The following is a 22115-nucleotide window of genomic DNA, read 5'->3' as shown; positions in this document are numbered from 1 at the left end:
TCTACATTCATTTAGGAACGGACTCATTTTCTCAGAAAACTTCATCAAACTGCGACATAAACATCTTTAAATAAACCTTCTTCAGAATGTTGTTGAAATCATTTCACTTTAACCTGCTCCAACATTCACGGAGCTGCACATGAGGCATCAAGTTTAATCAGTGAATATGTTTGTTATCATTAGAGCTGGGTATTTTCCACATCACAATTTAATTACATTTCAATTCTTTGTTCATGATTTGATCTAATATTAATAATACGCTTCGATATTTATTTAATGACAGAGATAGATGACAGAAATATGCAGATAAGTCACCACAGAACCCTGTGATGTGTGTTTATAATAACGTGTATTACAACAGTTAAAATGTGCTGATTTTCAGATGACTGAATGATTGTTTATTTTCTAAAACAGGATCAGGAGTATTTTTTACAAAGTGTGTCTTTAACTTAATTGAAACCTCTGAGCACCTCGTGCACCTACGTGAGCGTCTTAAATGTCTGGTATTGACGATAGAATTTAAGTAACGTACTGCATTGATTTGTTAACCTTAAATGTCTGTTAAGATAAGCTTCACAACCAACATGTCCAGGAAATCCTTAAAATTCAGTGTTTAAGAGCAGCCGGCTGTATCATAGTCAAAGCATCGACTAAATATGTGGCCAACACTACACAGGATCCAACGGTTTGATATATTTTGGTTGTTTCATCTCACGAAAGGGTAAAATGCGCTGGATTATCTTGATGAGATTCAACAGTTGAGTTGCCTCCTAATGGATCCAATCATCTCAAACATCTGCGGCTGTGAGCCACCGGCCTGCGCCAACATTCAGCCAAGTTTTACAGAATTAAATTGGAGAACAATACTGACCCCATGTGGTAAAATATATAATTAGCGTGTTACATAGCCTGATGGAAAACCTTGACAGATTTTCTTTCTCTCAGCTGGTGTTACTTCAACACTAAGCTTGAGATGTTCTGCAGCATTGCTAAGAATAAACAAAGTAGTTTGGTTGACTTCTGGACTCTGATTGGCCACAGTGCCTTTGATTATTAACTTTAAATTTAACTTCATACATTTAGTAATTTTAAGAATTGGCCATAGACACTCTTTGTCTTGTGCTTCAGCATCAAATTAAGCTTCTGCCTTTGACAGAATATTTTAGAATCATAAGTTAGAGAAGGAAGCGATCTGATCGTATATACCGTATATAGATTTGATATTGAATAAATGTATGAATTGAATTAAGAAATATGGTTGGGCTCTTTAAACAATCAGCTCTGGGAGAAGTTCCCACAAATCATCTCCATGACGACGTTCAGAGATGGAACAGCTCCTTCTATATGATCAAAAGCACAATTCAAACACTTCAGATTCAAAGATTTATTTTGAAAACCTGACAGTTGTTGCTGCTTCCTGTTTGTATGTGAAGTCAGCACAATGCAGTACTGGGTTTAGTACGACCTTCTGCATACTACCAACAACAACAGAAACACCGTTAGTTATGATAATACAAATATCAGAATCTGTATCTTTAATGGTACATGTGTATCGGAATCGGATCAGAACTGGATAAAATTGGATCGGTTCATTTCTAAAATAAGTCAGAACCTGACAATTTGAAAGAAATATAGAAACATCCGAAGAGTCAAACATTTTATTCACTGCATCCTAACATGGCATTTATTGTTTCCACAGAAGAGAGAAGATATTTCCAGACATCGTGTTGTTATTTCAAGAAACAGTCTGAACACTCACACACGATGAACACATCTTATGAAAAAGGTTTGTGTCGGTTTTGTGCCAATAAAAGAAACCAAAACCAAACAGTACATGCACAGTTAGCACCATTAGCTTAGCACCGTCAGGAATCTTTAACAGCCAATCAATGAGGTAAATGAGGTGACAGTAACATGTGAAAGATTCAGCACCATGATCAGAACCTCCAATCAAGTTAACATGATCCATTTAAACAGAGATTAAAATAAACAAACATGTTTGTACAATAATCATCTAGATACACGGTAAAAGAATCAAGTCAGGTTTAGGGAACAATAGACACTCAAGCAAACAGATTTATGTTCCTTTCACTGTGAAGTATGGTTTTCCTTTCTTATTCTTTGAATGTCAGCACTAAAAGAATAAGAAAGGAAAACCATCAAAGATAATTATGTGATTATTCTCATGATTAATTGATCATTTCGTTTCTAATATTTCCATCAATATAAAAATTCTTACCGCTGTCAGTCAAAGTGCCGTCTCAAAAAAGGCAACTTTTTTTATCAACTACAAGTCCAACATTAAAAAAACGTTTAAAAAAACTATTAAAAACGTAGTTTCAAAGTAAAGCAGAAAACTTTTTCCTGAAGGACATCGAACGACATGATCCAAACTGTTTTCTTTGATCACCTCTGAAGCTCTCCATCCCTTAAAGGTCTCCTATGTTAGAAATCACTGTACAGTGTGCAACATGTCAAAGTCCAACCTCTGCAGTATTGTTCGTATGACACTCGAGTTAAAATGTGGAGAAGAAAAACTTCAGCCACAAAGTGTTTTTGGTTTTGTTCAACAGTTTTCATTCAAAGCAGGTCAAATGTGCAAACCCAGTGAGGTTGTTTTGGACTCAAATCACTGCTGCACCACAGTAAGACACATATTATGGATGAAAAGGTTTTTAAATCAGCTCATAAAAAGTCTAAACAATCAAATTAATTACAACTAACAGTGAACATGATTAGATCAGAATCAAAATCCCTGGAAAGATTAAACAATAAAACAACTTTAAACCACGCAGAGAGAAAACAAAGTCAACATTTCTTTTAGATTCTTAAATAAATACAGGATATAAAAAGTCAAACTGCAGATTTATAACCAATAAAAAGAGTCGAGGTAGAGACCTAAGGTCTGGACCATGAAGGAAGTTCAGCAGCTCTCTTTGGGTCACCTGGTTTCACTGAGTGATCCTGAAGGCATCGTGAGACTGGCATGTTTATCTCATCGTTCAGATGTAAAAGCTGAGGCTGTCTCACTGCACCATACGTGCAGCAGTGTAGAAAACCAGCCTTTAGCTCCTTTTGTCTCGTGATGAATAACTTCATGATACATTAAAAAACATGAACGCTTCTTACAGCTGTCAGAGCTCCACAGAAAAGTACAGGAAGTTAAATAAAACCCACACTGAAGAGGTTAAAGCTTTAAAGTTTTGATTGATGTCAACTTTGATGAAATCTTCACTATCGATGAGTTCTGACCTCCAACACTCCAGACGGATACGCGTCCACTATGTTTATGAAAAAAGGTGCTGGTGGTGTCTGTGTGTGTAAACTGGTGGTTGTTTTATCTGCCTAAGCTTCAAACGATGGAGCAGAACCAGAGCCTGAAGAGTTGAGGGCCAGAAACACGAAAACAATAAGCTGAAAGAGGCTGACACGCTGCACAGCTGTGGAGCTCTGACTTCTATCAGTATCAAATATTTGCAATAATTAAAAAAGTGTAGGTGACATACATGTAGCTAAAACCACCACACATTTAGTTATTTACTGTCAACACGTTTACGATAGAAGTGTGACTATCATATTTTGTAGCTTGAATTCGAACTCAGTGTCCTCATTTCTATCATCTTATTGTTGCTTCACCTGTGTGATCTGTTAAAAATGAACCAGTTTCATGATACTGAAAAAACCTGAGACAAGCCCAATGATCGCTGGCTTAATATCGAGACTTGCTTCCTGATCCAGACCCTGAGCAACAATATTGTTTGTATAACAGCACCATCATTTATGGAAGGGAACCTTTTTAAAAAAGTGTCGGTGCCTGCTGGTGGACCGTGTATGACTTACAAATCACAGATAAAAAAGGAAATGTAACTTAAAGTCAGTAAAAAAAACAACATGAGGTGGGGTTGAAATACCTTGAAATGCAGGGCAGGATAAGGCAGTAGGTTTACTACTTGCTTCTCCAACAGACGTGGAGATTCAGTTCACAGTGGTTATTCACATTCATAATAATCCTTCAGCGGAGCGAAGAGGTGACGAATCACAGGGACGCTCCAGGAGCGGCCCAGGACTTTCTGCCTTTGACTCCGGCCCATGTTGTTCACGTCTGTGTAGTGTTTGGGGAAGCCAAAGATCCTGCAAACATTGACATCTGTTTTAGTGCTGCTGAAGAAAAATGTCTCGTTGCAACACAACGGCAATAACGAGCCAACACATTCTCAGCATCGTGACGAAGAAGGAAGAGGTGTCATATTTATCTCTTTTCAGCTCAGAGCTCAGGGTTTGTTAGTTTTCTTCAACATGTCATAAAACTCTTTCTGAGATTCAAAAAGCCTTTAAGGCTCAAAGTGACAGTGCATAGATTAGATGTTAGTATGAATGTATTTTCACAGGGTCATGTTTATCATTTTAGAAAGGCTTACTGCTCCATCTCGGTGCACCACAGGTAGTCTTCCTTGCCGTTCATGTTGACAGGAAGTGGCCCCGTCTTTCCCTGCCTTATAGAGTTACTCTTTGTTGTGATGGTGCGGACTTTGTCAAACTAAAGGAAGAGAAGAAGAATCACAATCTGTGTTTTCCCAAACTGCGGAACAGCTTGTTTTAGAGAGGAGAGTTCATCACCATCACTTTATTTAATATGTCGACGTTTTCAAGGCTTTCCAGCTGATCATAAACATTCTCCAAAGTATAATTCATGTGTGACTTCTCATTACATGCAGATACGTCATTCAGAAACGACACTACAACAACAACCGACTTCAGCAGAGCGGGACACAAAGATAAAACATTTTACCGTTGCCGTGCGTCCGACTTCCAAACAGTCCTGAAGGCTTAATTTGTTATCTAGAGACGTGGCTAGAGGCCTGAAAAGAAACAGATTTAAAAACTGCTTTATTATCTTCTGTTCCAGTGTGAGAACATTCAATAAGAAAGAAACGCCATTAGCACGCACCTGTTCATGCCGGGGAGGTTTCCCCAGAAGTAGCGCGCTCTGTGAGCAGGACTGACTTTCACAGCGTCGATGAGAATTGGGTTGCACTGGGAAAAAAAGAGGGAGGATGAGCGATAGAAGCTTGAACAGTCTGGACATTTTCATGGGACAGAACAACGCTTTCAGTGATTATCTAATTCTAAACTCACCTCCAGGAATCGGCAGATATCGGACTTGTCGTTTGCACTCATGAAAACGACATTCTCGAACAACCAGAAGAACGGCCGGTCGTCGTTCTCCTTCGGCTTCAGCAGCGTCAAGATGCGGTAGAACTCAAAGAAAAGCCTTCCAGTGCCCTCTGCAGGACGAACAGAGAAAAAACAAACAGACGTGAATTTAATAAAAGATTTCTTAAAGTGAGTAAAAGATGCTGCCATCAGATATTTCTCCATCGACGTCTCGATACTTCTTGTTTTGCACTCAGCATACAAGGCAGCTAAATAAGTCTTTCATAGAAATGTGAATGCTGCATACCAAACAATCCTTTTCGAAGAGGATTGACCATGGACAGGTCGTTACAAGGACTCCCTCCAATCAGAAGATCAAATGGACCCCATTCAGCCAGCTGCAACACATTTTATTTTGTTATTAGCCTTCTCAGTGTTTACACAAAGAACCCAGTAAAACAGCTACCGAACGGCTGCACACTTGAGTTCAAATTTATTTTCAGTGAAGGTTTTTCAAGTAAAAAAAACATGAGAAAATAAAAGCATCCAGCCTGGACTCACGTGTTTCCTGGTGATGGTACGAACATCATTCACATATTCAATCTTCCCCTCGTGCTTGATCATCCCCACAGCGATAGAATCCTCACAAATCTCTGCAGCGATGTATCGCTCGATTTTGAGGCCGAGGTCTTTGAGCACCAGGTATCCTGCCATGACGACGCAGTAGTGAAAAGGTCATAATGAGAAACATACATTGTAATCTCCATGCCTGTTTGTCCATGAACATGTTACTGCTATAGTAAAAATAATACAAAACAATACAATGTCTTTATTGTCATTACACAATTGTACAACAATAGCAATACCAAATGTTAGCTTAATACACAAGCTTGTTTGTCACGTGAGTAATTAACCAACCTGTTGCAATGCCGTCAAAAAGAGAAAGCACCCTGATTGGCCTGCGCAGATCGGCAGAGATGGAAGGATAAATTCTGTGAGGCTCCTGCGATTCAAAAAGAAAAAGAAGAAAAGAAAACAAACAACATTCAGATACAACACTTAACAATAACTCAACTCTTACATAACAGTGATATTTGTTTACCAGTCAGACATAAAATACTCAAGTTACAGTCTTATAACTTCCCCATTAGACTTTTAATCCGTGTAGAAAGCACTATGTTGACACTATCCTACAGAACAAAGTGTCCAGAAAGCAGAGGAATGAAAACGAGCACAGAGCTGAATCAACACCTTGTAACAGACAGATCCAGATAACACTTGTTATGAATTGGTGCAATACTGATGAGTGATTGATTGTTTGATTGACAGCACTACCATGGTTTTATCATTGTCGCATTGGATGTTGACATGAGGTGTTCACTTGATTAGAAGATAAGCTGGATAGAAACTGTAACGTGTGAACGGGAAATGACCAGAGAGAGAGGAAAGTGTTGAACGTACAAACTCCATGGCGCTGTTGTTGACAAAGAGGTCTTGAACCTTGACACTCCAGTCTGGTCGGAGTCTGAGGTTCCCCTCGCACTGTGACGGCTTACAAAAGAAGCAGCTCCAGGGGTCAATGTCTTTCTTTTTGTCAAAGGTTCCCGGACCCACCAGGATTTCCAGGCAGTCCTTACAGAAACATCTAAGAGAGGCAGAGAAAACTGTTCACATACATGTGACAGATGTGCTCGCTTAACTTTGAAATGAGTGCATTCTCCCCTTTGAAATACCCTCAATACTGTAGATTTGATAAAAGACAAGATTCAAAATAAATATATATAAATTAAATAGTAGTCAACAACCAGCATCAAGCAGTGTTCACCTGCAGCAGCTGGCGTTTCCACACAGGATGACCTCCGTGCCGGCACAGCACACGGTGCAGTACGACTGGTAGCCGTCTTCATCGTAGCGATACAGCGTCTCTGTGAAGTTCATCTGCAGACAGTGACAAGATGGTTTTGCAGCATTTTGGATGTTAACAGCAGCTGTGTTTCAGATGGAGGTTAGACATTCACAAACTGGGCTGGAGTAAAGCGGAGCAGAAAAGTAAACATGGACAGATCGTTGGGTCATTAGGTTACCTTGCATTTTAGACACAGACCACCTTCAAACAACGGGTGCAACACTTCAATCTCAGAAGATCCACAAGACAAACAAACGTCTGAAATCAAAAAACACAATTTCAAAATAAGAATTTTACTTTGATGTAAAAGTTTTTATAAAATATCTAAACCCTCAAAAACACCTACCTTCAATTGTTTTCCCATTCTCTTTGACCTTTTCAGGAATCGATTCTGTGAAGGAAAATACCAAAACAAATCACACATCGGGGACATTACGGTGAGAACATGAAAACTATAACTAAAGCCCCAACATTTCCTCTCATGAGATTTGCAGAGCAGACATAAATGATTCTATCAGTTCTCTGTACCTCTGTTGTAGATGATGGGTTGTGTGTTTCCCTTATTTTTGAACACATATTTCCTTTTCGGTGGAGGCTGGTAGTCAGACAGGGCGGAGTCAGAGGAGTCCTGCAGTCCATTATTTGGAGCAGAATCTTTAATATGAGAAAAAGATTAAATTAAGAGAGATGTCCCTTAAGAGGAACATTTAACACTTCAAAAAGAAAACAATGTTAAAGTGAAACCGCGTGAGGATCCAGACAGATGTGTAGACGATCTGCTGGGATTGTTACAAAACCACATTTTTAAACTCTCATATGATTTTTGCAGGGGTGCTACAGGGCATAAATGTTTACAAGATATTTAATAATCTGGGTCTTCAACATTACAAATACAACCTCGAAAGCTTTGTTGGTATATCAAAAAAATGTTTTCGCCGTGTGAGCTTTGACAAAGTTAAACATGTAAAGTATGTGTGTGCGTTTGCGCAGCACGTGTCGCGTGAGTCAAACATAAAAACAAACAGGAAGTGGTTTATTTTGGTTGAATTTAGAACTAATTCAATAAAATGGCAGAGATAGCATCATTTTAAAAATTTTGGGTCTACTCTATCAGCCTTTTTCATAATCTAGTCTTTAGTTAATGTGGAAATGCCCACCAGGAGGTGCGAATCCATCCGGTCCTGTAGGCAGAAATCCTGAAAACGCCCAGTCCAGCATCAGCTTCAGTTCTTTTTCTTTATCTTCTTCTGCCGAATCAAAAGACTTTCCACATCGCTCACCTGCCAGCTGCAAATAATTCATATTACAACGTATAACAACGTCGGAGCTGTCAGCTCAAAATGAATATACTGTATATATGACGTTATTTACATTAGATGACAACTATTATTGAATAGAAAGAAAAAAACATTTGGTCCCATTAACTGCTAGTGAACCTTTTTATTCCAGCCAAATAGCTGCTGTGACTAACTGTCCACTTATCGTTTCCATTCAAATCAATCAACATTTGTCTTCTAAATGTGCTTGCTCTCTTAGTTATAGCTGTCTAAATTCTACAATAGCTTAACTGTGTGAAACACACTTCTTTATTTTGTTGTACAGTGTCGGATATGAAAGAGGCGGAACAGCAGACTAATCAAAGAATGAAAATGATTGAATTCATTACCACTCACCTCAACGATTTGGAAGATGGCTTGTTTGTAAACGGGCAAGCTGGCAAAGGAGTTTTTACAGAAGCACTTTGTGAAGTGACTTAATGGTAGAAGACTCTCAGTGTAGATCTGCAATCAAAGGTGACAATGTTGTTCAGATCTGTTTTTCCCCATGTGAAGTGTTATCACTGCTTCAGACCGATATCTGCACATCACACCTCTGAGAACATCCCGTCTCCGAACCACTCCACCCGCCGCATACCAGGTGGAGAGGACCTTGTTTTCCAAGGCATCACCATTCCAGGCCACCAGGAAAACCCCTTCACTTTCCCCCACACCAGCTCTCCTATTGGAAAGGCTTTTCCATCCTGCGGGAAAAAAATAAAAAAAAATAAAAAAGAAACTGTAAATGTTCTGAAGACGAGAAAAAAGTCTAACACAGATACACCATGTCTGTTGTATTTTACCTGATAGGCCTGTTTCCGTCGTCCTCTTGGAGTTAATTTACTCGATGATGATTCCTCTTCAGTCTAAAGGTGAAGATATTTAAAACAAAAAGGTTAGAGCAAAAAGTTATTTAAAGAAAAACCACAACTCTTCCTTAGTATAAATATTTTTTTATGATTTGATACCTTGCATTAGCTAAAAGTTTTGACGACTCAAGAGGTGAATCTGACAGAAGCAGTTCAAAAAGGACTAAATGGCTTCTGTCACTTGTCGCTTATAGTGTTGCTAGACAACCGCCCCATCCGTCAACATTATCATGCCATGGGTTATATTTTATCTTTGATCAGGACACTCAGTTTTTTGGATTAAGCCGTTCTATTTTCTAGCTGTGCTCAGAGGTCAAAGAGGCTTATTCTGGTAGTATACGTGAGTATACCTACCACCTCATCTTTGGACTCCGGACCCTTATCAAGATTTACAGGTTTGGACCACTTGGTATCACCAGCCTGAAACACTGTACGGGCCTGTGGCTTCTGGCGCAAGCTGCTCTCCCAGCCATAACACCCCCTAATGGTCCCCTGGGAGACAACACACTCCCGTCACACCAACAATTAAACTTCATGCACATGCAAATGAACTCCAAATCACACACACTCATGTATTCTTAAAGGGGAAAGACAAAAGAGGATATTAAAGTGCATAGGGCTGTTAGAAAAAAAAAAGAGATAATAAGATTCATTACAAAGAAATGATAATCAGTAGGGCTTTCCCACTTGCAGAAAACTCCTGAAAAAATCCTGATATTTCCAGGAGGAGCTGTATGTGTGTACGCTAACAATCACGTTTTTTCACCCCAACTTCACCCAGAGTTTCTCCTGCCAAGATCCCTAGTTTTTCTTCTGCAGCAAGGCCGAGTGAGCTGACGTAATTATCCAGAGAATTCACCTCTCGCCAATGGGAGAGGGAATGACGTTTATATACTGGAACTGCTACATGGAGCATAGACTGTACGCATCGCCGCTTTTTTGTTGATGTTCTGTTTCCGCCAAACTACATGTAGCATTGATATAAAGGTGAATATTACACATCGTATAGCGGACTCTGTCGCTTCGTCTGCTTGTTCTGCATATTCTTTTACGTCACGTCTTACCCCGGGAGACCCCCACTTCCCCTCTCGTCTGACAGGGATAGGCTCCTGCTTTGAGGTGCTAATGTGAATAACCGGGTCAGGAAGAGATACAGAGCAGTCCTCCTGAAATTATCTAGATATGTTCAGGAGTGCATGTGTGAAAACGGCTTCAGAGTCCTATAGCACGCCATTTCTCACGCAGCAGAAGTACTTTCTGATTTCTTCTGTAAAGTACAGCTGACAGTAAGGAAGAGCAAATTAAAGACATTACTGTCACTGAACTTCATCAATCTCTTTCTCTCATTAAAACCTTTTATTTGTTCAATTATTTGCAAGTAAACAAAGTAGATTAGGAAATCGAAGTCAGACAGAAAATAAACGGTTACCTCTTTCCAAACGATGCCTTTCTCTCCAAGAATACGGTCACACTCATCTTTTAATTCTAGTCAAGGGAGCAAAAAGTATTTAAATATTAGGATCACAGATACTCAACCAAGGAGCTACAGTCTGATTCATTTAACTTGTAAAAGGAGTCAAATGACACTTTCCTTAAGAAATACCAGACACCATGTTGTTCTTCAGTGTGCACATTCATAATGCTGATTTGAAGCAAATCAGTGTTTTTTTCTTACCATTTATCTTTCGAAGGCGGACTTCACATGGCTTCACTGTCATAAAATGGCCATTTGCATCTAGAAAACAAGACAGAAGTGTGTAATTCAGTTGGATCCAATGCACTGACCTCTTGAGTTCTCCTGAAACTGTACAACACGTATAGCTCACAAATCATTGTCATCATCCTGTGAAGGACGATCGACTTCCTTCTTCAAATTTCCCTGATGGACTTTTATTCTTCATACCTTCTGGGGAGTCCTTGTAACTCGTGCTGTCAGACAGAATACTGTCAGACGTCATGTCACAATCGCTCTCCGAGTATAGTGGAAAGTCTTCACTCTCCAAAGCCTGATGTAGACAAAACACTGATTAAACATGAGAAGGTTTAACGCAAACACAGCCATACATGTTGATGAGCTCCATCACCTGCATACCTGAGTAAAAACCTGCTGAGCCTGAAGTGGAGGACAGGGGAAAGACAACAGGGTCAAGACAAGCTTCCTGAAGATAGAGGTTGGCTTGGTGTCTTTTAGCACACTGGCCCAGTGTTTCTCTAGTGATGCCACTTCTGGGATTTCCTTCTCTCCTTCCTCTGCCAGCTGATACTTAAGGAATTCACTCGATAGCTGGTTGACCTCATCAGGGGAACTGCAGATTCCCAGCTTGGTCCCAAGTTCCTCAACACACTTCCCTGTCACTGTCTCCCTGCTCTGGGGATTAAGCAGCTGCGCAACACTCCTGAGCACCCCGTCATTCAAAGGCAGCTCTTCTGCAATGCATCCTGTGAGCGCAATGCAGAGGGACAAAACCTCCTCTGTTAGCAGTGGCAGTGTGTCTGCAGCTTCAGACTCTTTCAGGAAGTCTTCCACAGTTTTACCACCCAGACTGAGCTCAGGGCTCAACAAGTGGAATTTCTTGTTCTTAAGGATTTTAGGATCATGTTCTTTGAGGAAGCGAGCAGCAGCTTGCGGATGAAGGAAGAAGGAGGTGTAGGTGCCCAGCAGGCCACTGGCCTCCTCTAGGATAAGCAGCATGTCCGCTCTGGTACCATCCTCTTTTGTCTTTAGATGCCCCTGGAGACTGTGCAGAGGTTTCAGTGCCTGCTCCAGAAACATAAATGTTGCCCTGAGTTTGGGATCCAGCAGCCGAGAGTGTATTGACTTGGCTTTGTTGTCTTCCTTGTTGCAAGACTCAAAGTATGAGACAAGATCTGTCCATATTTCCTGCATCTTTTTGACAAAAAGGCAAAACTGAAGGCAGCTGGTGTTGACATGGAACAGTGGACTTTGCACACTGTCGGAAGCAAAAAGAGCTGTGAGTTTGTTATTCTTTGTAGTGCAGGATGAGTGGTGAGCATGAATATCTCCCATCAGCTCTTGAACCTGATTGGAGAGTTTTTTAATGACTGCATGGCAAGCAGCATCAGTGATGGTGTACAGCCCTCCTAAGGCTATCAAGTTGGGGTTGAGTTCCCTGAGCTTCGAGCAGATCTGCTCTAAGGCCACTCCGTTACCATCACAGTAAACAGCCACAAGATTATCGGAGGGTAACTTGAATTTCTCCAATGTTTCCACCACTGCTTCTGCTGTTTGATCTTCCTCACCGCCCACTGACTGAAGAGCATCCACAAATTGGATGCAGTGCCTGGAGGCCTCGATGTCAAAAAACCCAACAAGGACCACAGAGACAGTGTCACCCTTTTCCAGTGTTACCCCTCCATAAACGTATACACAGTAAGGCGTCTGCTGGCAAACAGAAGCAACATCTTTGGGGTAGTGCGGCCCCAGTTTGAAGCGTGCAAAATCTCTTGACACCTGTTCACCTTCAGCAGAGCCAGAATAAAACTGTTTGCTAATAAATCGAATGGCTGCCTTGCTGCAAGGCAATGGCTCAGGCAATTGGCTCACACTGTTTGAGGCTGCAGCTTTTTTGTTGTGTTTTTTTGTGTCCACATGTCGCCTGAGTTCAATAAGGCCTCGATGATGTGTCACCAAGTTCTTGTCACAAGAACGGCAGTATGTATAGTCCTCTCCCAGAGTACTCTGCTCCGCCCAGTCAAACATTTCCTTCCACTTGTCACAGAAAGGGAACTTATTTTTTGTCACAGTGCCGTTCTCCTCTGGGTCTGACTCCATTTTAAGTTTTGCTGGGGAAAATATATAAGAGGAAAATATATTACTTCACAATGACTGTGAATGTGGTGATATAAAAACGTGCAGATTTTGCTTTGTTAGCACAGGATTAAAAAAAAAAAACAGTCTTACATTTACGTTGTCTGGGAGATATAATGGTATTCTCCAGAATGGGGCTGATATCACGGCCGTCTCGAGCTTTAACAGGGTCGTAGTCTTCATTTTTCAGATTTGCCATGAAGAAAGCTCTGAACCACTTCAGGACCTCAAAGCTGCTTCGAAAGTCCCCTTTTATGAGCTCTTCAACTGGAATAGTCTAAATTAGGACCCAAACAAACACAATTCAATCTCTTTCATAGTGAACAAGTGTAACAGTATACTCCATTTAATATAATAAATATAATAAAATATAATAATAATAATATAATAAAACAAATAAAGAACCTTGAACCTTGAACCTTGATATAGGTCACATACTCCAGTGCAAACATTCAACACATTCAGCTGACTGATTAGAGAGAAGGAGCGCACACCTTGACGATGCTGTTCTTCCTTAAGGCCTCACTGAGCAGCCTGAAGTTGTGCTTACAGTCGTTCTCATCTTGTGCATCAAACTTCACCTTGGTCAGGTCAACAGATCCAGGAACAACCCAGTCCATGATCTGACAGTGAGAGGCCCCTGTAGGATCAAACATGATTCGGAAAACTCAAAGTGCTGATTGGGGGGGGGGGGGGGGGGGGGAGTTTTTTTGTGGTCAGATACCAATGTGGGATGGTGAAAGTATTTTTTCAAAGGCATAAAACTGATACTGAGATGACAGCTCACTGCTGCACTCTCTACCTTCTGTTTTCATTTGCTACAACAGCTCATCAAATCATGTGTTTGACTGCAGAGAAATGATTAAAAGCCACCACTAAAATACAGCAGCAACTAAACGACGCTCAACACAAAACTGTACTAAAACTATAAAAACTGTTAAATCATCAGTTATATACGGTTCATATCTCAAAGTATAAATCGATGAACAAGGCAGTGAAATGGAACTGCAAACAAAACTCTTGGCAAACTCGCGGATATAAAAGAACTGACAGACAGCATACAAATACTTATAAAACCAGTGATATTTCTCTTTTCACCACCACAGACATAAACCCAACACCGAATTTAGTATAAAGAATGAGAACGTCGTGGGCATATATACAGGCCCATGACTGCACAGACCGGCATCGTTTTAGATCTGTGCACAGAACCACTTCCTAAGTTGTGGTTGTATTAACAAATTACCTGAACCCATGTGCCGCACATCTTTGAAGTTAGTCTTCAGCTGATTGTTGGCCCAGGTCAAGACATAAAGGCGACTGGATTTATCGTTGATCGAGTCTGGAGAAACAACCGCTGGACTTGTCATCTTGCAGCTTTCTAAGAAAGAGGGGGAAAAAACTGTTAATCAGAAAGATGTTTACAATTAGCTGAAGAAACTAGAAACTCATGCTAACAACAATATGGACAGTTTACCAAAATAATCTCAATCTAAGTTTCTACAGATTTATTTGAGTGTTATTTTATTCCGATTGTATACTTTATATTGTTGTGATTCTTGAGAATTGCCTGGACTCTAAGATTATATATACATGAAATTATGTTAACTTAAAAATAAAACGCATTTAATCATTAGCGTATTACTGTTTTATATCAGAGGCTGAGCCCTGTTTGATGCTGTGCTTGAATGAGCAGCCCACATCAGATTATGTTGGTTCTTGTGGTGCCACTGCCAGTGTTATACTGCCACACAATCTGTGATACACAGCTTAGTTTTTCAGTGATCCATGCTGAACCCCTTTAAAATGGCAACTTTCCAATCTTTTTCCAAAATGAAACCATGGCTGGCTCGTCGAGGTGGGGGTGGTTAGATCAGACTGGGCCAGGCGTGTTTTCTAATCTCTATTGTCTGACTATTAAGGATAGAGGACGAAGGCTGTCAGTCTTTGCGTTTGGAACTTTGACTTGTGTCGGACCATTTTCTGCTCCTGTGTACACCATCACGCTGATCTGCGCTAAGGCTGTGGCCACTCGAGCCACGCTGCTGCTGCCTCTGTCTCCTCCCCTTCCTCCACAATGTATAGAAAAACATAATGAAATCTCGCGTTGTCCATATTTTTGCCGCGAACGTCTCAGCACAACTTCCACCTTTCACTACCGAGCTCTCCTTCAGATTTAACACGAGTTCCTGTCACTGACCCACAGAATAAAAAAAAAAATCAAATACAATGCAGCAAAAAAAAGGACAATTGTTTCCACGCCGACCTGCATTTTAATTGCTATTGTTGTTGTCTGTCTTCATGATTTCACATTTGCATGCATCGTGAAGTAGATCCAGTCTGGTTTCACATGTTTAGATGTTGAATTAAATCCGTAAAAATGATAACAGTACAACACCCGTTTACTAAGACGTAATAACAAAGTGACAATCTATGCACAACCTCGTTGTTTGGGTGTGCAGAAACTGGTCATATGAACTTACTATAAGTCAACTGCGATCATTATATCTAGAAGTCAAAAAGCTCTGTGGCTCTTCAGCCCCTCTGCTGTTATCACCGTGTGTTTGTACGAGCTCACCGGTCTTTGTTGCGAGCAGGCAGAAGGTTGAATTAACATCTAACCCGGACAATAGAAACATATTACAACCGATCATACGTGTATCATGTGTAAACCCCTGTTTCTATAGGAGGAAGCCTCGTTAGAAAACAAGCGTTTGGTTTAACCCATAGTCAGTAAACTTACCTCGGTGGTTCTCCTATAGATACAGACGATCCTCCACTCTTGGTTTCGTCCTACAGCACATATGCAAACCACCGGCCTGGGTGACGTCCGCGTTTACGGAAGGATCCATTGGAGGAACGACACTGGGTGGGCTGTCCCGCTGTCCTGTAGTAACAGAAGGCTAGCTCTTGCGAAAGCCCCCCCAATAGTTTCTATAGGGGCCCCTGGTGGTGGAGCATAAACTACTAAAGAACTTATAGCTAGCATCGCAAATTAATGTACATACCAAAGACTATGCATGTCTCCGACACAAGCTCTTTGGATGTAAACGAACAAGTCCATGAAGTTTCACAGCGTCAGCAAACTACCGAGCCCACAACAGTACACACCTAAAAATATTCTGGCAATAAATTGTTAGCGTCGCATTTCAGGCTAATGTCAATATTTCCTTTTTGTCACCATTTGCCGGCTTGTTAAGTAGTTAGCGTAGCCGACCTCACAAGTCACAGTTTCGCTCGAAAATAAACTGACATGAAGTTTTTTAACTTACAGCACTCTGTAATGTAAATATGTGCGACACACAGAAGTCGACCCTTTTTCATAAAGATAAGTGTGTTGACGAAGTTTTAATGGCGAAGAAAAACTGAAGCCTACTTGTAAATTTAGTGGGACATAGGGAGAAAATGTTGACGAGCGTTGACGTTTTTAAAGTTAAGAAGCTGGTGATCTTAAGCGATATTTGGAAACATAATGTGAACTAATAAACGTGTTTAACTGTAGACGAAATTAAAGTTTAAGCCATTACAGGTTGATTGTTTCATATGAAACAGTAATTACACAGGCTACATGTTTCACGTTCATCGCGTAATGGCGGCTGTTGTGTCGCCATGGTTACATTATATTCAGTTAAAGGCCTTCATCTTCCCCCCATATATAGCTATGATTCCCCTACCTGCGTTATCATACTTTACACCTATATAACTGCGCTGTATTTTTTAAACGTTGGTCCATCAACATGACTCTATCTCGCTTTAACTGTAAATTTTCACAACTTTCACAACATAAGCGATTTTCGCGTTGGACAAGGTGCAGACAACATGGCGCCTGGGCCATTTTGAGTACAGAGTAAAAATCTTTATGCACAACGGAGACGCACTGACACTGTGTCTAAACCTGGTCAACAAACAACCACGATTAAGTCTTTTCTTGGCTTGATGGGGAAAGTAGGCTACTTCATAGTTGATTTAACAACAACAACAAAAACGGGTAGTAGAGGCTGTTTAATTTCAATTCCAGAGAAACTTTATGAAAACTGTAATGAGAGAAATAAAGACCCAATGTTCAGGACGATGTGTGCTTGTAAGATTTGAACACAAATTAGTCTATTTAGCAGACAACTTTGAAAAATATGTTAAATGAACGAAACGGTTTTGTTTCAAATATGTCACTCTTTGATAAAATCATTTTCTTCAGCTTTCTACTAAACAATATCCTTTAGCCACATCAGTGTCTATGAAATCTTTTGCAATTTCTTTTAGTTTTTTTGTTATTAGTGAAACATTGTGTGCTATACAACATTCTGTATTTACATTACATTAATTTTATGCCAACTGTTGTGTAGCCTATTTGAAGTTTACTTAATAGTTTAGATTTTAGATGTAGGCCTAACCTAAATACTTCTGGGGATAACTTTGTTTGCTGATGATACTGTGTTTCTTTGAATAAAGGGACGCTGCAATGTGTGTAGTTTGACAATAAGTCGGTACTCTAGTGAGAGTTGTTTCCTTACTATTCTAGTTCTGTCTTTAGTGTCATTGTCCTAACATTTCAAACTGTCTCCTTTTTGGTTTCTTATTGTCTGTCAGACATTTTAAATAATGCATTTCACAGTAAGCAAATACGATGATTTACTCATTTAGAATGAATTTTATCAATGATTGTACCCTCATTGCTTTGCTTTAACAGTCATTTAAAAGAGCCCCCTTTTTAAGCATGGTGGTGTAAGTAGTTCCTAATACAATATTTGACAAAATGTCCTGTAAAAGCACATACTTGTTAAAGATAGTTGTGTGTCATGGGCGGCTTTGGCTCATTTTGTAGAGTGGATCGTCTCTCAACTGGAGGGTTGTATGAATGGTATTATTCACTTTGGACACTTAGCAACCTCTGCTATCACTGTGTGAATGGTTGAGACATGCGGTGTAAACGTGCTTTAAGTGGTCAGAAGATTAGAAAAACACCAGACAAGTTTAACTCCATTTATCATTAATAACGGTAAGGGTCCAATTCAGATTAACTGTGTTAAGGCATCTGTAATATAAGGATTGCTCAAACCATGGAGACAGAAAAATGGAGAGGGCCACGCAAGTTTTGAAGTTTAAAATCTCAAGCTTTATATTCACATAAACACAAAAGTATCATGTAGCTTCAAGAACGGGGCAGAGAGGAGGTCAGGAGTTTAATGTGTTTGAATGAGTTTGTCTGTGCTGACATCTATGTTGCCCTACCCTTGGTGTGAGACTAATCCTACAGTGTGAAATACTGCTTTAATACAGAAAACAACAAATTGTTCCTAAATGTCTCTATGATTTCATTATGAAGATAACTCGAGGCCTTTTTGAGATCATCTGCTGTCTGTGTTTGTACGCTCTACACTGTAAGACATTTTAAGTCAGTAAAACTTAGAAATGAAAGTTCACCTGCTGCCTTACAAATGTGAGTAAACTCAACTTGAAAGTAACCATTGTTTGAACTCAAACTGTTAAGTTATACAAGTTGTTTAACTAATGATAGTTTGTATTTTCAACTTGAGTCTCAAAGTTAAGTCCACTTACTATGTTGAATTGTCCATTCATGAAAACTCACATTATCTTGTCCTGTAAACTTACAATTCCCTGTCATTTCAACTTACACTTTTATGTTAAAATGACTTTGTAATATTTCATATTAAGTGCCATTTTAAGTTAAAAGGGCTAAAGTATTTAAATTGTTTCAACTTTATTCCTACTCTTGACTATACTAATCTAGACTTTACAGTGAATCAATTTAGAGCTTCTTTGTTCAAAAACAAAACTTTATTTTAACAATGCTCATGCCTTAACATTTGCAATGTATTGTCCCCATACAACACTAGAAAGTGGAGATTAGACACAGCAGTTGCGCAGCTGGCTAGGTGTACCAAAACATTTACATAGCTTTAATATAATAAGCTAAGTAAAATTAATGGACAAGAGCATAACAATATTGCTTAACAATTATTTTAAAGTTAAAGTTGACTTTTTGACCTTAGCTTGCACACCACAAAATGGCTGTTTCAACAATATATATCAAGCTGTTCTGTGCAAAAGCAATTATGAACAGTGCAGAATAACAATAACATTCCTCTCAGTTAAGATCTTGCAATATGTTTTGCAACATGTTTTGCCAAAAATAGTGATGCTGAAGTTATTCTCTATATGAACAGGTTTATATAATGCTATGGCATTGGTTTACACATCACTAAGGTCACTGCTTTAACAATATTGTATCAAGTTGTTCTGTGCAAACTCAGTTATGAACAATGCAGAACATTAACTTCACTAACATTCTTCACAATGTCAAAAAAGTACATAAACAGTCTGGACATTTATTCCGACAGTTCTTATAGTAGTGCTTCAATTTGGTTCGACTTGGCCTGTAGTTCTGAATGGATCAGAAGGCTCTTTATTCTTCTCCAGAGGACACAACAATTCTGTATTGTTTTTGATTTTTCCATCTTCGGTACATAAACTGCTTTCTCGAGAAGTAACAATGAGCAAAGCAGAAAAAGCTTTCTTCCAGTTAGGACTTACAGGTATCCGTTTCAGTTTACAAACGATACCTCAGTAGCTTGTTTCTGAGTCCATGTATCCTGGCTGAACAGTGGTCAGGTTTTATTTACATGATGACCCTTTGCATGAATTCAAATGAGTACTTCATCTCAGAAGGATATTCCAGATTCAGGCAGTAGATTGTTCCCATTAGCATCGCGAAACCAGTGGCCACATCTCTTACATTAGAAAGAATGATTGTCTCCTCTACCACCACAGCCACATTAAAGACTTGCATTGGGAATGCATCATGCAGAACGCCTTCATGTCCAATGAGAAGTCCGACACGCATTCCCTTCATTAAGATGTCCAGGGTTTCACCATGAACCTGAAACAATTGGACAAATTCAATTGTTATTTTGTTGCATGTAATTCAGAAAAATAATGTTAGTAATAAGTTGCCACTAAATTGGCAAAACTTGTTCATGATTGAGAATGCAAGAAGAAGAAAAACAACTAAAAAAAAAGTGTACATTATATTATTGCAATTCAACCGGTGTATTGTTTAAAAAAAATTGTTTGTCTCCTTTAGATAGACCAGAGACTTTGCTGCCTTTAAAAAGCCTCTATTAGTTAACTTATAGTTTATTTCTGAAGTCATGGCTGAATATTTAGACGATTCAGAATACTTTGATGTGATACTTTAATTTGATTTGTGGATTCTCTCCATAATGTTGTCAAATCCTTACAATAATGTATGTATTAATAGGAGTAACAAAACAAACACCTGAGTATCACAACAGCATAGCTGGCTGAAACTCTGCAGCCTCTCTCTCCCTCTGTACTTCTGTTGCAGCTTCTCATCAATTCAAACAAATAATGTAGGCCATCAAATTTAAATACCTCACCCAACTGTTCAAAATATTCTAAATATTCAGCCATCACTTCAGAAATAAACTACAACTTTCTGTACCTGCAGCTCCACCCATACTCCCCTGCTTCAAATAACAGACATAACAGGATGTAAACAAAGACGAGAAGCAGGTAAATAAAAAGGTAGAATTTGTCTCCATAATGTTGTCAGACACTTATTATAGCAATCTGAGCTAGTTAGTAACAAAACTAACACTTTTATTGGCATACTTTTGATGCAAGAAATATCCCCACATAACACCCGTTCAAACTTAGTTTTGGTTCTTATAATTCAGTTGCACCACTGGACTACCTACAAAAGGTACTGAGGAGCAGGCTACAAGCATGGAGAGCAACGTTTTAACAAAACAAAAATAAAAACTGCCTGGAAATGGTTAAAAATGATGGTTGTATTAAAATATACCTCATACTCAGCTATGCATTTATTGTGATTAACTTATGAAGTTCAGCAGTCTATATCATCATCACATTCTGTTTTCAAAACTGCCTATCAGTTAATTTTTAAACATTTGAACTGCCAGTAAGTTTTGAATGATGTACTAAACGTTAAATGAAAAAGGTTCCGCAATGTTGTGGAAAAAAAGGGATGTTTACATGTTAATATATTTTCTTACATCACACATCCTGATGATCTCTGAAGTATCCTCCGAGAAGAAACGTGGAAGACCAAGAAGGGCAGCTGTCCTCCGATTCTGGTTTGTGTCCTACATAAAGTTACACAAAAGTGAGTTCATGCAATATTTAAACTAGAGTCCTAATGGAAGTTCACATTGACAAATTCACTCTATACATACCTCTTTATCAAGGCACTGCATAACACTTTGAAGGGCCAACCTCCTGCCTGATGAAATGGCTGCTTTATACAACTGCAAGAGTCTCGGCACCCAAGCATCAAGTCCCTCCAGGAATGACAGCAGATCAGTGGTCACTATTCTACCGAACTCAGCTCTTATCTGAAACACAAGTAGTGGGGAAGCCAGTAAAGATCAAATTATGACATATGAAGATTACATCCTATCTGATAGCACTGCTGCTAAAGTAGACAAATACAGAACATTTGTGTTTGTGGATGTCTGAGTTAGCAATAGTTACCTGTCTCTCATTGAACAATGCAGGCCATCTGTTCATGAGTTCAGAGACGGGTGGCTCGTCACCAATTACTTCTTTTCTTCGCTGAGAGAATGTTGCAGTCATCAGTTCATCCAGGAACTGCAAGTCTGGATCACACTTCTGCACCTCTAGAAGCATTTATGTTATAGCATAAATATTGTCTTATCTTATAATATATATTATAACAGGGCTCCAGACTAACTTTTCCACCAGTAGCACCAAATTTCTAAGTGCACCAGCAAATGATTTGGTTGCCCCACCTTCACCTCCTTATATTGGTTGCACTGCAGTATGGCCACAGCTATTAATCCTCTATGCCTGCTGATGAATAGCTGTTTTTGCATAACCTAGTTGTGGTGCAATGACTTTCAGGGATACAATCCACCCTGGCATGCTGTCAATCAACTTCTGGGCCACATCCTGACCGAGCAATATGAATAATCAGTTTAACTAATAATGTGTGGGTTTTTGTTTGTCCACCCGCTGCT

General features: G+C 39.5%; 1 protein-coding gene and 1 long non-coding RNA gene across 4 annotated transcripts; both read right to left on the bottom strand.

Moving 5' to 3' along the window:
• Nucleotides 1-1644: 1644 nt before the first annotated feature.
• On the bottom strand, nucleotides 1645-16926 carry LOC306834394 (uncharacterized protein). 3 transcript variants are annotated; one of them, XM_079360274.1, is made up of 26 exons: nucleotides 15818-16926; nucleotides 14321-14455; nucleotides 13569-13714; nucleotides 13168-13351; nucleotides 11338-13049; nucleotides 11149-11251; nucleotides 10921-10980; nucleotides 10675-10730; nucleotides 9596-9737; nucleotides 9180-9235; nucleotides 8931-9080; nucleotides 8734-8841; nucleotides 8218-8347; nucleotides 7589-7714; nucleotides 7407-7451; nucleotides 7239-7318; nucleotides 6980-7092; nucleotides 6616-6799; nucleotides 6073-6157; nucleotides 5716-5861; nucleotides 5462-5552; nucleotides 5137-5285; nucleotides 4949-5034; nucleotides 4790-4859; nucleotides 4419-4537; nucleotides 1645-4131 (listed from the first exon to the last, which is right to left on the bottom strand). In XM_079360274.1, exons 2-26 carry the CDS (start codon nucleotides 14442-14444, stop codon nucleotides 3990-3992), a joined length of 4407 nt encoding a protein of 1468 aa, XP_079216400.1. In that variant the 5' UTR covers nucleotides 14445-14455; nucleotides 15818-16926; the 3' UTR covers nucleotides 1645-3989. The 3 variants fall into 3 exon arrangements, with proteins under 3 accessions (XP_079216400.1, XP_079216399.1, XP_079216401.1); XM_079360273.1 differs by having other exon boundaries at nucleotides 9180-9242; nucleotides 9600-9737; nucleotides 15818-16925; XM_079360275.1 differs by lacking the exon at nucleotides 9596-9737 and having other exon boundaries at nucleotides 9180-9242; nucleotides 15818-16925.
• Nucleotides 16927-18860: 1934 nt separating this feature from the next.
• LOC306834287 lies at nucleotides 18861-21745 on the bottom strand. The gene is made up of 4 exons (XR_013780467.1): nucleotides 21610-21745; nucleotides 21312-21470; nucleotides 21132-21221; nucleotides 18861-19972 (listed from the first exon to the last, which is right to left on the bottom strand). It is a non-coding gene; the product is annotated as an uncharacterized lncRNA (long non-coding RNA).
• Between the last annotated feature and the right edge of the window lie 370 nt (nucleotides 21746-22115).

This window comes from Symphodus melops (genome assembly GCF_947650265.1).
Source record: "Symphodus melops genome assembly, chromosome: 13".
Taxonomy (NCBI): Eukaryota; Metazoa; Chordata; class Actinopteri; order Labriformes; family Labridae; genus Symphodus; species Symphodus melops.
The sequence above is the reverse complement of the archived record's forward strand: the minus strand, read 5'-3'. Positions and strand labels throughout refer to the sequence as shown.

Coding starts and splice junctions, on each gene's coding strand:
- LOC306834394 (XM_079360273.1), bottom strand. CDS start 14,444: ATGACAAGTCCAGCGGTTGTTTCTCCAGACTCGATCAACGATAAATCC. Junction 9,243..9,599: donor CGGAGTCCAAAGATGAGGTG/GTAGGTATACTC, acceptor CTTCACCTTTAG/ACTGAAGAGGAATCATCATC. Junction 4,860..4,948: donor AACCTCCCCGGCATGAACAG/GTGCGTGCTAAT, acceptor GTTTCTTTTCAG/GCCTCTAGCCACGTCTCTAG.